At 40.4% G+C, this 12452-nt stretch overlaps 1 protein-coding gene across 1 annotated transcript in view; it reads left to right on the plus strand.

Moving 5' to 3' along the window:
- The window catches only part of TTLL5 (tubulin tyrosine ligase like 5), a 307681-nt gene that overhangs the window by 12529 nt on the left and 282700 nt on the right, over nt 1–12452 (plus strand). Inside the window, exons 3-5 of the mRNA XM_052646434.1 lie at nt 5578–5660; nt 6972–7078; nt 10538–10668. Coding sequence (XP_052502394.1) covers nt 5578–5660; nt 6972–7078; nt 10538–10668 — 321 coding nt within the window. The remainder of the gene's footprint in view (nt 1–5577; nt 5661–6971; nt 7079–10537; nt 10669–12452) is intronic.

A 12452-nucleotide genomic window follows, 5' to 3' on the forward strand; every position in this document is an offset into this window, starting at 1 on the left:
TGTGAGTGGTTGACGAGACAGTTCTACAGTCTTATAGTGGAATTGATGCAATGTGTGTTAGAGTCTTAGGTGTTGGATATTTGGCAGTTTGCTCTCCCTGCCTCTTGTTTTTATATGGAAGAAAACATGGCTGAGGTCGTTCTGACTTGAGCAGTTGGTTAATTCAGTTTAGAGTTGCAGTTCTCCACTGGATTCTGTCTGGGGAGAGGGAGCCCAGGCGTACCAGGTATTGCTTGTTGATTTATTTATTTTCGGCTGCACTGGGTCTTCACTGCTGCTTGGGCTTTCTCTGGTTGCGGTGAGTGGGGGCTGCTCTCTAGTTGTGGTGTGCGGGCTTCTCTTTGCAGTGGCTTCTCTTGTTGCAGAGCACGGGCTCTAGGGGATGGGCTTCATAGTTGTGATTCATGGGTTTAGTTGTTCTGTGGCCTGTGGGATCTTCCTGGACCAGGGATCGAACTGATGTTCCCTGCATTGCAAGGCAGACTCTTAACCATTGGGCCACCAAGGAAGCCCCAGATCGTTTCAGAAGAAGTCCAAGTGTATAACTTAGTATGTATCCTGTGTATCAGTATATATATTTGTAGCTATTTTGCAGTGGTTTTTTTTTTTTTTTTCCACTATACAAAATTTTTTCCTATGTATCAGCAAACTTTTTTCTTTTTCTTTTTTTTGGCTGCTCCTTGTGGTTTGTGGGATCTTAGTTTCCCAACCAGGGATTGAACACAGCAGTGAAAGTGTCAAGTTCTAGCTGCTGGACTGTCAGGAAATTCCCTTATCAGCAAGCTTTCTTACTCTAAAAGCTCAACATGTATTAATTGATTCAATGCTTTTAGCTACCCTGTGAGATAAGTCCCTTTGTTATCAACCTCATTTTATAGGTGAGGAAATTGAGCATAGTGAAATTAAGTAACTTATTTAAGATGACAGGCAGGAAGTAGCAGAGCCAGAAGTTGAACCTTGGCAGTTTGACTCCACAGATACAGTTTTCCATACACCTTACCGATCGTCTTCCCTGTGGCCTGGGGCAGGCACTGTAGAGCCGGCAGAAAATCGGGTGCAGTCCTGGTTCCCAGCAGTTGATGTGTGCTTAGTCACTGAGTCGTGTCCAACTCTTGCGACCCAATGGACTGTAGCCCGCCAGGCTCCTCTGTCCATGGGGATTTTCCAGGCCAGAATACTGGAGTGGGTACCATTTCCCTTCTCCAGGAGATCTTCCCATTTTCCCAACCCAGGGATCGAACCCAGGTCTCCCATATTGCAGGCGATTCTTTGCCATCTGAACCACTGGGGAAGCCCAAGAATACTGGAGTGGGTAGCCTAACCCTTCTCCAGGGGGTCTTCCTGACCCAGGAATCGAACCAGGGTCTCCGGCATTGCAGGCAGATTCTGAGGCTTGGGCTTTTTACACGCAAAACTGAGGATGTCAGTGATCAGCTACTATAATGAAAAAGACCTGGTTTTATTTCATTTTTCTGAACATTTTATTTAAAAAAATAAAATCTCCCACGTTATGAGAACAGTACAGTGAATTCATGTGTACTGTTTCCCTAGCTTCACAGTTATTAACATTATTATTAACATTTTGTCATGTTTGCTTCTCCCTCTCTTTCTGTCTCTGAACCATTTGAGAATTAGTTCAAGTACATCATGCCTAAATACCTTATTCAACAAGTTTATCCTCAGAACAAGGGATCCTCTCTATAACCAGAGTACATTGATAACCCTCAGGAAATCTGCCATTGCTGAAACCCTCTTGTCTAATGCATAGTCTCTGCTCAGATTTCCTTATTGTTCCAATTTTGTCCTTTATCTTGGTCCCCCCTCCCAATTGAGTATCCAATCAGAGGTTGCATTTAGTTGTCATATTTCTTTAGTCTCCTTTATTATCTACATCCATTTAGTGGATTTTTTTTTTTTGTCTTTCATAGCATGGACATTTTTAAAGATTCCAGACTAGTTGCTTTGTGGATGTCCTTAAGTTTGGGCTTGTCAGATTGATTTCACATATTTAGATTCAGGTTAAAAAAAGTTGAAAAAATTTTCAGGACTATCACTTAATGAAGCCATGTGTCACTCACTGCATCACATTGGGAAGCATATGGCATCATTTTATTGCATTATTAGTGATGACAAGTTAAATCGTTTGGTTAGATAGTGTTTACCAGATTGCTTCATTCTAAAGGTACTCTTGTCTCTTGTTACAGGCATTCTCTGTAGTGATGTTTTGAGATGTCTGAATAACCTATTCTCCACTTAGCCTCTCACTCATTGGTGGTCATTGTTTTTTGTCTGAATCACTTACTATTACAGTTTTTGTAAAATGGTGATTTTATATTTCAGTTTGTCCTTCTACGTTTATTAGCTGGCCTTTCTGTAAAGAAGAGCTTCCCCTTCTATGTAGACAGAATAGTAATCTTCCAAAGATGTCTACTTCCTAATCCCCGGAACCTGTGAAAATGTTACCTGACTTAGCAAAGGGGAATTGAGGTCATAGAAGGAATTAAAGTTGCTAATCAGCTAACCCTTAAGATAAGGAGATTCTTCAAGTGGGCCCAATGTAATTACAAGATAGGCATGGAATGCAGTGTGAGAAGGACCAGGCCTGCCATTGCTGGCTCTGAAGACAGAAGCAAGGGACAACCAGCCAGAGAATGGGGGCAGTCTCAGAAGCTGGAAGAGGCAAGGAAATGGATTCCACCCAGAGCCAGTAGAAAGGAACGCAGCCCTGCCCATGCCTTGACGACACTTGTATTGGATTTCCACCCTAGAAAACTAGTATAGCTTTCTCACCTTCTTAGCAGTATGGATTCATGGGTGGTTTTCTCTTTTATAAGTGAGTTAAAAATCTATTTCTGTCAGCATTCATTCTTACATTCCAATTGCCTCAAATTTGGCTTTGGGGAGCCCCTTCAAGACCCTGTGGCGTGTTCTCAGTCCTGTGACTGTTCTCTTTCTTGGGATAGCAATATATTCCACGCTTACCTTGTGCTTTCCTTCCCCAACTTGAAACCAGGACTCAAACTCCAAAAAAACTTCTTAAATTTACTGTGATCATTGTATCTCCAAAAACTGAATATGTGCCCTGGATTAAGCTATGTCACAATCTTAACAAATATACAAAATTGAGCAAAACAGTATGAGTAAATTAAAATTTCAATAAGTAATAAACATAAAGTAGAAAAAATAGAAATGCATTTCTTAATATATGAATTGTTCATTTACAAAATTAGTTGGATCGTTTATCCATAGTTGAATATTACTTATTGCTAGAGTGAAACAGTTCAGCTAATTCCTCTTCGTATTGATCGTTTTTATAGAGGTAAGCTCTAGGAAACCTTAGAACACACACTCTAGAGCATTGCACCGTGCTGTTTCTTATATTATACTTCCCACTGCTTTTCTCATAACAATATTGTAAAGACAGTATAATAGTGATTGACCATTAGGAAAACTCCGTACCTGGGCTCTACAAGTTTGCTGCGGGAATGAGAAGTATGGAATATCTGGCCTTATGGTTCCAGTCCTCCTGTGTCTGCTTGGCACGGTGTTCCTGCTAGGGCTGGGCAAGTGGCAGCAGGGATTTATGAATGTTTTCACATAAAGTTATAAAAAGAAATGCTTATCTTTGACTCTCGAGGCTGAATTTTGCTCCAGAGCCTGTTCATATGTTTCTGTATTATACTCACTCAGAAATTGTTCAGTGTGCAGTTCTTTTAAAACAATCTTTCTGCCAAATTCTTAGCTAACAATTTATAGTGATGTGTAGAAAGAGATTGAATATAATGGGCCAGGGAAAACGTTAGTCTTTCGAGGTATATAGAAGCCTCACACGATTACAGACATTCCTCTTAGCCAGGAGCACAGAGTGCCCTCTGGGGCCTGGCAGGAGATGAGTGAGGCAGGCCAAGTGGTGAAGGTGCTGATCCTGGACAGCGAGGGTCTGTACTGACAGGAGCATGTGCGCGTCTCGGCTTGACTGTTGCCTTGCCGAAGGGCGAGCCCAGAGTTGCCAGGGTTTTCAAGAGAAGTTCAGAGATCTATATTTTTATATGAATTCCTCTGATTGCAAAAGATTAGAAATTTAATTTTTTTTTTAATTTTTAAAAAATATTTTTAATTCATTTATTTGGCTGCGCGGGGTCTTAGTTGTGGCACACGGAATCTTCAATCTTTGTTGCGGCATGCGGGATCTGTTATAGCTCCCTGACTAGAGATCAAACCCAGGCCTCCTGCATCGGTGGTGTGGAGTCTTAGCCACTGGATCACCGGGGAAGTCCCTCAATTTTATTCATTTATTTTAACAGATTAAATGTTTTTGTTTTTTTGGCTGTGCTGGGTCTTCCTTGCTGCACAGGTTTTCCTCTAGCTGGGGTGAGTGGAGGCTACTCTCTAATAGCAGTGTGCAGGCTTCTCATTGGGGTGAATTCTCTTGTTGCCGAGCATGAGTTCTGGGCCATGAGGGTTCCAGTAGCTGCGGCACAAGAGGCTCAGTGGTTGAGGCTCCCAGGCTCTAGAGTACAGGCTTCATAGTTGTGGCACACGGGCTTAGTGGCTCTGCGGCGGCCTGTAGGACCTTCCCGGATCAGGGGTGGAACCTGGGTCTTTGCATTGACAGGCAGATCCTTTATCCCTGAGCCACCAGGGAAGCCACCCTCAATTTTTTTTTTAAGCACAATGAGGAACGAACAAGCCAGGTCTGCAGATTGGTTTCGGTCTGCGCATCACCAGTTTATCATATCTCTGGTCTAAGATATGCTGGTGATCAGAATTGTTGCACATGGGGCTATCTAGAACAGGGCTTCCTAGCCTTTTTTGGTGTAGTGAGTGGTGTCGGCAGTATGGGGAAGCCTGTGGGTCTCTTCTCAGACTAATGTCTTTTACGTGTATTTTAAAGATACACAAGACTACAAAGAAAATAAATTGTATTGAAATATAGTCTCAGAATATTTTTCAAAACCAAGTTTTGATATGTATGCTTTTTATTAGTGTGCTAAATAACATGACTTAGTGGTAGGTCTGTTAACTCTATTAATTTTTAAATACTGTGAGAATAAGGGATTCTTTGAGGGGCTGTGCCTTGCTGCTTGCAAGTATCTCAGTTCTCCAACCAAGGACTGAGCCCAGGCCGCCGCAGTGAAAACCTACAGTCCTAACCACTGGGCCACCAAGGACCTCCTGAGAATAAGGGGTTTTCTAAGATAACTGAACAATTGTAAAAGAATCTTAGAATACTTGCTCTCTATGGGTGGCAGGGTCACAGGCACTGCTAGTACCATTCTGCTTTGTTGCTTACGTTCCTGATTGAAGGTACTGTTAAATTGCAACTAGAAATTACTGAAAACAAGGATGTCATTTCTCCCCCCACCCCCACCCCATGTTTTGTGAAGCTCCATGAAACTCAGGTTCTCTGGTTAAGATCCGCTTGTTCCAAAATAATCCACTTATTAGTAGCATAAGGATAGCAGTATAATGTTACTTTGTGTAATTACGGCAGCCACCATATTACTATTTATCTCTTTTATTCCTTTCTCCACAGTTAACTTTCCTGTTATTGAACTTGATTCTGTTTTTCTTTAGAACGTTATCACTTGTCTTACAAGATTGTACGAACAGACAGTCGCCTGGTACGCAGCATTCTGACAGCCCATGGATTTCATGAAGTAAGCTCATTTTCATTACCTTACCTGATTTGCTCAAAAGCTGAAAATCCCAACTACCTAAATGACTATGATCTAACAAGGCTAGCTCTAGAAAGTACATGGGACCCCTACTTAGAGATGATGCAGAATTTGCACTGACTTTCTGAGTGGCTTTACCATGAAATACATGGAAAACAAATATATTTCCACAAGATTGTGTGGGGGTTTTTTTGTTTGTTTTTTTTTTAATTTTTTTCCTTGCTATGTTTTTAGGCATGGGCTAGAGGCAGAGATATCCATAAGGAATTGTTTAATACTCAGTTAAAGCTCTTTGATTACAAGCAACAGCAACAGACTCTGCCTAACTTAAACCAAAAAGGAAAGGAATTTGTAATAAAGATGTGCATAGAGTGGCATGCAGAATCAGAGGAACAGCTGAAAAAGCAGGCCTTTGAAAGGGAGACTGCAATAGCCCCAGGGATCCGGCAACAGAAGTCTTCAGGACCAGCTTTGCTGCTGTTTAATGAATTGCCTCTATTCATTGTCCTTGTGCCTTTCTCCACTCAAGAACTGCACTCTGGAGATGGAATGATTGGACTAGCTTGAGTCAAGGGTCTACTCCTTGGGGGAAAGGAGGGGTGGGTGATTGGCAGGTTCTTTAAAACCTTAGGAGTATGTTATTCCCAAAGAAAACTGGGAAAATGGGGATGTTGGTATCAATAGGGACAGGTAAAAATGCTGGACAGACTTCCATTGTAGATATTTTGAGACAATTGATAAAAGTCTAGTTGCTCACTTCTTATCTTAGGTTGAGACGTGAAGTAGATATTTTGAGGAAGTTCTGATACCAGTTTATATCCTGCCTTTGTTGATCTTTTATCTCCAGGCCTTAAAGTGGTACCTGCTGAATCAGAGGCAGAGGGTACATAATTGTTGAATGAATGAACAAATGAATTCTAGTGAATGAATGAATTCTGAGTTGGTATAAGGTTTTAGATCTGATATCACTTTGTACTCAGCATCTGCAAGGACAGTCTGATAAGGGAGTCCTCATCTCTCACTTTGATATGTAAGAATATTAAGAGGTATCATGGACTTCTATAAAAGAGTTAATTCTACTCTTTGCAGGTAGTACTTGTCCAACTCTCACAGTTCTTTAAACTTGCTTATCCCCGTGTTCTTACACTCAGCTTTTTTGTCTTACTAGGATCAGATCCTAATGGGCCCACCCCCGTGAGTGCTCTGTGGGTGAATAATCTCTATGGCTTTTTCTTCCATTTTTCTTCCAGGGGCTGTCTGGTGTTCTTATCTTGTCTTTTTATCTGCCCTTAGGTTCATCCGAGCAGCACTGACTATAACCTAATGTGGACAGGATCCCACCTGAAGCCCTTCTTACTTCGTACCCTCTCTGAAGCACAAAAGGTTAATCACTTTCCCAGGTAATGCTCTTGCAGCTACTTTACTCCATTTAAAGGTACCTGACATTGAGGCGTGTAGCCAGCAGAGATAATTAACATCTTAAAAAAAAGGAAGTCTGTGATATAGGGCAGCTGTCTCTAAATCAGACTGAGGTGTTCACCTTCCTGGATGTAGCTGAAGACTTTGCGAGGGCTCTGTAGGATGGATGGTTTTAAAATACACTACTCTGGATTGCAAATCCCATAGATTCTCTTTCCTCAAATCGAGCTGCTTGTGAGCCCCTCAATGTGGCTAGATTCTCACCTCTCACCTTCTTTTTCAGTTACTGTTTTTCCCCTTTATAAAAGAATAGCCCACCTAGATTCTTAATATGTATATTATGCACAGATGTAAAACTTTCCAGAGTTCCAAATATGGAATGAAAAAAATTGATGTTTACTCCAGGTAATAGTATAATGAATCTTTTAGCCTGTTAGTGATTTCTATTTCTTTGCTTTTTAACAGAGATAAAGAAGGACATGATCAAGTTGTCAGCTGATAAATCATTAAATATAAATTTTAATGATAGGTCATCTTATGGCTTTTGACTTATAATTAGTAAATAGTTCAAAGAATTGAGGATCATTGCTGTATTAAACTTCTTCCAGTCTCATTGGTTAATGTCAGCCTCGAGAGGCAATACTGCTTAGTAGCTAGAAGCAGGAGCTCTGTAGCCAGTTTGCCTGGGCCCAGATCTCGGCTCTGCTGACTGATCTTGGGCAGGTGAGCTTTCTGAGCTTCAGCTTTCTCATTTGTAAAAAGAAGATACTAATAACACACACTTTGTAGGACTATAGTGAGGATTTTATGTATCAAGATCTGAAGTGCTTAGAACATCACATGCCTGCCACATAGTAAACACTGTATATAAGTGTTAGCTATTATGTTTCTCAGTGTTTACATCTGTGAAAAAGAAAACAGGAATAGAATTGATGCTGAATCCCCTGCTTTATTCTAGCAGTGAGTAATATTCAACGACAGAGAGATACATGGCCGAGATTCATGGCCTGTTGGGGAAGAGGGCAGGTAATCTCATCTATCTAATGAAGAGATGCAAATCTAATAAAAATTTTGTTAATTGCTCAGTGGTTATGTTATATTTTATTTCCAGGACTTATGCCCCAGTTACTCACTCAGGAAGTTTTCTTTTTAAGCACTTCATGTATTTTATTCCTCATTTTTATGAAATGAAGTTTTCTTCTTGATTATTCAGTTCTACTGTCTCATATTCAGTTAATGTGTATAAATACCGAGCTTTTGCTGTCTCTGACATAAAATAATTTCTTCATCATCTTAGATAAGTGTGTATTTTAAATCTTTTCAACAGGTTCCAATTTTATTTTATATTTGAGCTTTATGGGCAGAGAATAGTTTAAACCTTAGTTTCTTCCTTAATGTCTGGAAGATGGGACTGGTTTTCTAAATGGGCAACTGGTTAGTTGAAGTAAATCAGATGCAGCTATTTTAAAGAAATATTTAAACAGTCTTAAAATAGCCCACAGTAGAGACTGCATTCCTAATGCCTGTTAGTAATATATTATTTATTTCAATAGCTTTTGAAATACGCTGTAGGTATATAGGAATTTCATCTCAATTTGAACTCAGTATTCATAAATTCTAACCTATGTTTTCTTGACTTCTGTTTGAATTGGAGGAGCTCAGCTGACTCATGTACAAGAGGAATGCAAACACTTAAAATGTTTCCAATGTTAGTGTGCACTCTTTTAATGTAACTTTTTATTCTAAATAATTGTAGACTTTTAGAAAAGTTGCAGAAATAATAATACAGAGTTCCTTTGTTTTCTTTACCTGGTTTTCCTTCTGTTAACATCAGCTATAACCATAGTGTAATTATCAAAATGGAGAAATTAATTTTAGTATGATATACATTACAATCAAAAGTTACAGTGTTTATGGTGTTTTGATGAATTGTGTACTATGTTCCTGTAATGATAGGTCAATATATGTATAACAGACACAGCCTTATGATCACAGGAAATTAAAAAGTATTAAATATAATTTGTATGCACATTTTTCTTATAGAAAAGGTATAATATAATGTAAAAGACACAAGCACTGAAGCTGTTATGTTAGGCTGAGCTGTTTGTGGGAAACGTAATGGAAGAAGTAAACGCAAGGATGAAAGGAGGGAGTCATGTCTGGGTGGGAGTATGAGGGTGGCTTTTGGGGCGCTGGGAATGTTCTGTGCTCAGTGGTGGTCAGACAGGTAGACTGAAGTTTATCATGCTCTCATTTGTGACTTGTTTATTTTCCTGTTTTTATGTTAATTTTAGTAAAAAAATATAATATTTTAAAAAGTGAAATATTTACTGATGAGGAGAGCCTTTTCTTTTATAATACTTTGAAAATGCACAGTGGCTAATGAATCCTATTGTTATTGAGGTTCCCTTGAATATACTTAAAAGGATACTGTTATAGTTTTATTTTAAAACTATATTTGCCATTCATTAGATCCTTTGGAACAATTTAAGTTTATGATGAAAAATCTTACATGTCAACTAAAAATATACGTGGTTTCCCAAAATTTGTATCAGGAGTACCAAGCAAAAATGTTTGGAGACCACTAATACTGGGTAGCTGTACGAGAATGTGTTGTTTTTCTTATCCTCTGGTTCAGTGTTTCTAATTGCTTAATGATAAGCATCACTGGGGGTACATTACAGTCACAGGTCTTAACTGCAGATTCAAGGAATCACCATTTCCAGAGAAGGTGTATATTTAAAAAGCACCTTCCAGGTGCTTAATCTTTCTTGGTAAATATATTCCTAGAAAGTTATATATTTTAAAAGCAATGAGTGATCCATATCTCAGTCAAGTTCAAAAATCACTGATTTAGACCAAATCAGTTTTCTGGACCATCTGTAGCAAAATCACCTGGGGTACATGTTTAAATGCAGAATCCTAGACTTCATCCCCCAATTTTGGGAGATGTGATCTTGGAACGTTCATTTTTAAGGAACTTTTATGAGTGATTCTTATGCACACTAATATTTGAGGACCTCTGCTCTAGATCGAAGGAGGACAGTGGGTAAGGAAGAAGTGTTGGTGATACCTAGGTCTGGCAAAGAAACCTTTGATTTTAAGAAATCAAAGTGAAAATTTTGAACTGAACAACAGATGGAATGTGTTTTTAATGGTTATAGCAAAGATTCTTGGATGGTCTTTAAACAGTGCAACAACCCAGAGACTCATGAATGCAGTCATGGCTAACTGAAGCCCGTCTTTGTAGTTTGCCAGCTTCTAATCCCTGATTGGTAGCAGTGATTGCCCTGGTTTTAAGGTGATCATTTCCTTGACAAAGTGATAGATTTGGGGTATAAGACTGTCCCCAGTAACTGCTCATGAACTAGGAACTCTTTAACATAGGCAAACCTCTGAGTCATAGTTTACTGAAATGGAAATGCTTTTATGAAACTTAGGTCATATGAACTAACCCGGAAGGACCGACTGTACAAAAACATCATTCGAATGCAGCATACACATGGATTCAAGGCTTTTCACATCCTCCCCCAGACCTTCCTGCTGCCAGCTGAGTATGCGGAATTCTGCAGTAAGTGCTTGACTCCTGGTGCCCCATCCCCAGCCCCCAGCCCTCATCCCCAACCCCAGAAACTGAACTTGGGGCAGAGTTATTTACTCCCAAGGGCTTTTCAAATCCTTAAGAAGTTGTTCCTTTAGTGAAACAGCTGCAGAGATAACTTTAACACTGTTTTATTCTGAGTATGTCTGTGTGTGTTTATTCTTAGTAAGCTTGTCAGTGTCAGGTATGTAAGGACACATTGGGGTGTCATATAAATGAGCTCCTGTCTAATACGAAAAGTGCTTTTTCATTGATGAGTTAGTGCCCATGTAAGGATGGATATACTTCTGCGTATGAACTACAGATGCACCCTTTTCGGTATCCCTCTTCCTCTTGTCATTTAAGGAATGTTTGTCACGTCAACTTTTGGACGTGTGTGACTTAATGTTCTTCGGGGGTACAAGTATCACGCATCTTTTAGTGTTAGGGTTTAGAGGTGCCAGTTCATCTCCCTGTTTCCTTGGAGTTTAGACTAATTGAAATATATTCATGGGAGTGCAATAGTAATGTGGATGTCCGCTGTCTTTTTGGTTAAGCTAGATAGGAATGTGTGGCCTGCATCCAGGTGTCATTGTTTCTTTTGCCTTAAAGTGAACTTAGGCCTCTTTATGTCCAGACAGAGGAGACAGGCTGTTTCAGGTTTTGCTCCTTGGTGGGCAGAGCCTGTCTCAATAGACTTAGTGCACAGAAGAGGCATAAGTACAGAGAAGTAGTGAGGCAGATCTTTTGGGAGAGTCTAAATAGAAGCAAAGAACTGACTCATTTGAAAAGACCCTGTGCTGGGAAAGATTGAAGGCGGGAGGAGAAGGGGATGACAGAGGATGAGATGGTTGGATGGCATCACCGACTCGATGGACATGGGTTTGAGTAAGCTCCGGGAGTTGGTGATGGACAGGGAGGCCTGGCGTGCTGCAGTCCATGGGGTCACAAAGAGTCGGACGCAACTGAACTGAACTGAAATAGAAGCAGTAATAATAGCTGATGAACATTTTCTTTCTGTTAAGCCCTCTTCTAAGTGGTCTCTTACTCTAAAGTAGGAACTGTTACTACTCCCAGCTTTGTAGGTGAGAAGACTAAGGTACAGAGAGGTTAAGTATCTTTCCATAGGTTATACAGGTGTTTGGTTCCAGAGCCAAGCTCCTCACCATTGTGCCTTGTGGCTAAAGACACTGGGGGTGTGCACACAATGACCGTCTCTCAATACCTCCCTCGAGAGAAGCCACTTCTATGAGGGAGATCAGATTCAACACAGGATAGACAGACGGATAGTTTTCTTCTCACTAAGTCCAAGAGAGAGACTCTTCCTCTATCACGAGGAAGCATGGAAAGAGGAAGAGAAAGTTTGCTCTAGACTTCCTGGCTTTGATTCTGCTAACCTGTTGGACTTTTCAGTCTGGTCCGGTCGTGCAGTGGGGTGTTCATCCTCTGGGACTCGCGTCAGGGGTGGTCACAGGCCTACTTCACCTCGGAGAGGCCGTTCCTCTGAGAGCACTTGTTGCCCATGCTGGGACTAGTGGTTCAGTGTTGGTCCACAGCAAGCTCTAGAATGGGTCAGAACAGAGAATTCAGTACATGAATTAAGTTAACTTCAGAGCGACAGTGTACTCAGAGCTGAACATTTGTAGTTAGGGGGTTTTAGCCATGATACCAGAACCTTCTGTGTCTTACCTTTCTCCTCTGTCCACTGGGACTGTTACCTCTATAAATATTATAGTGCTGGGATGTTCAAGTAGCTTAATACATGGAAAGCACTT

Source organism: Budorcas taxicolor, chromosome 10 (genome assembly GCF_023091745.1).
Source record: "Budorcas taxicolor isolate Tak-1 chromosome 10, Takin1.1, whole genome shotgun sequence".
In the NCBI taxonomy this organism is placed as follows: domain Eukaryota; kingdom Metazoa; phylum Chordata; class Mammalia; order Artiodactyla; family Bovidae; genus Budorcas; species Budorcas taxicolor.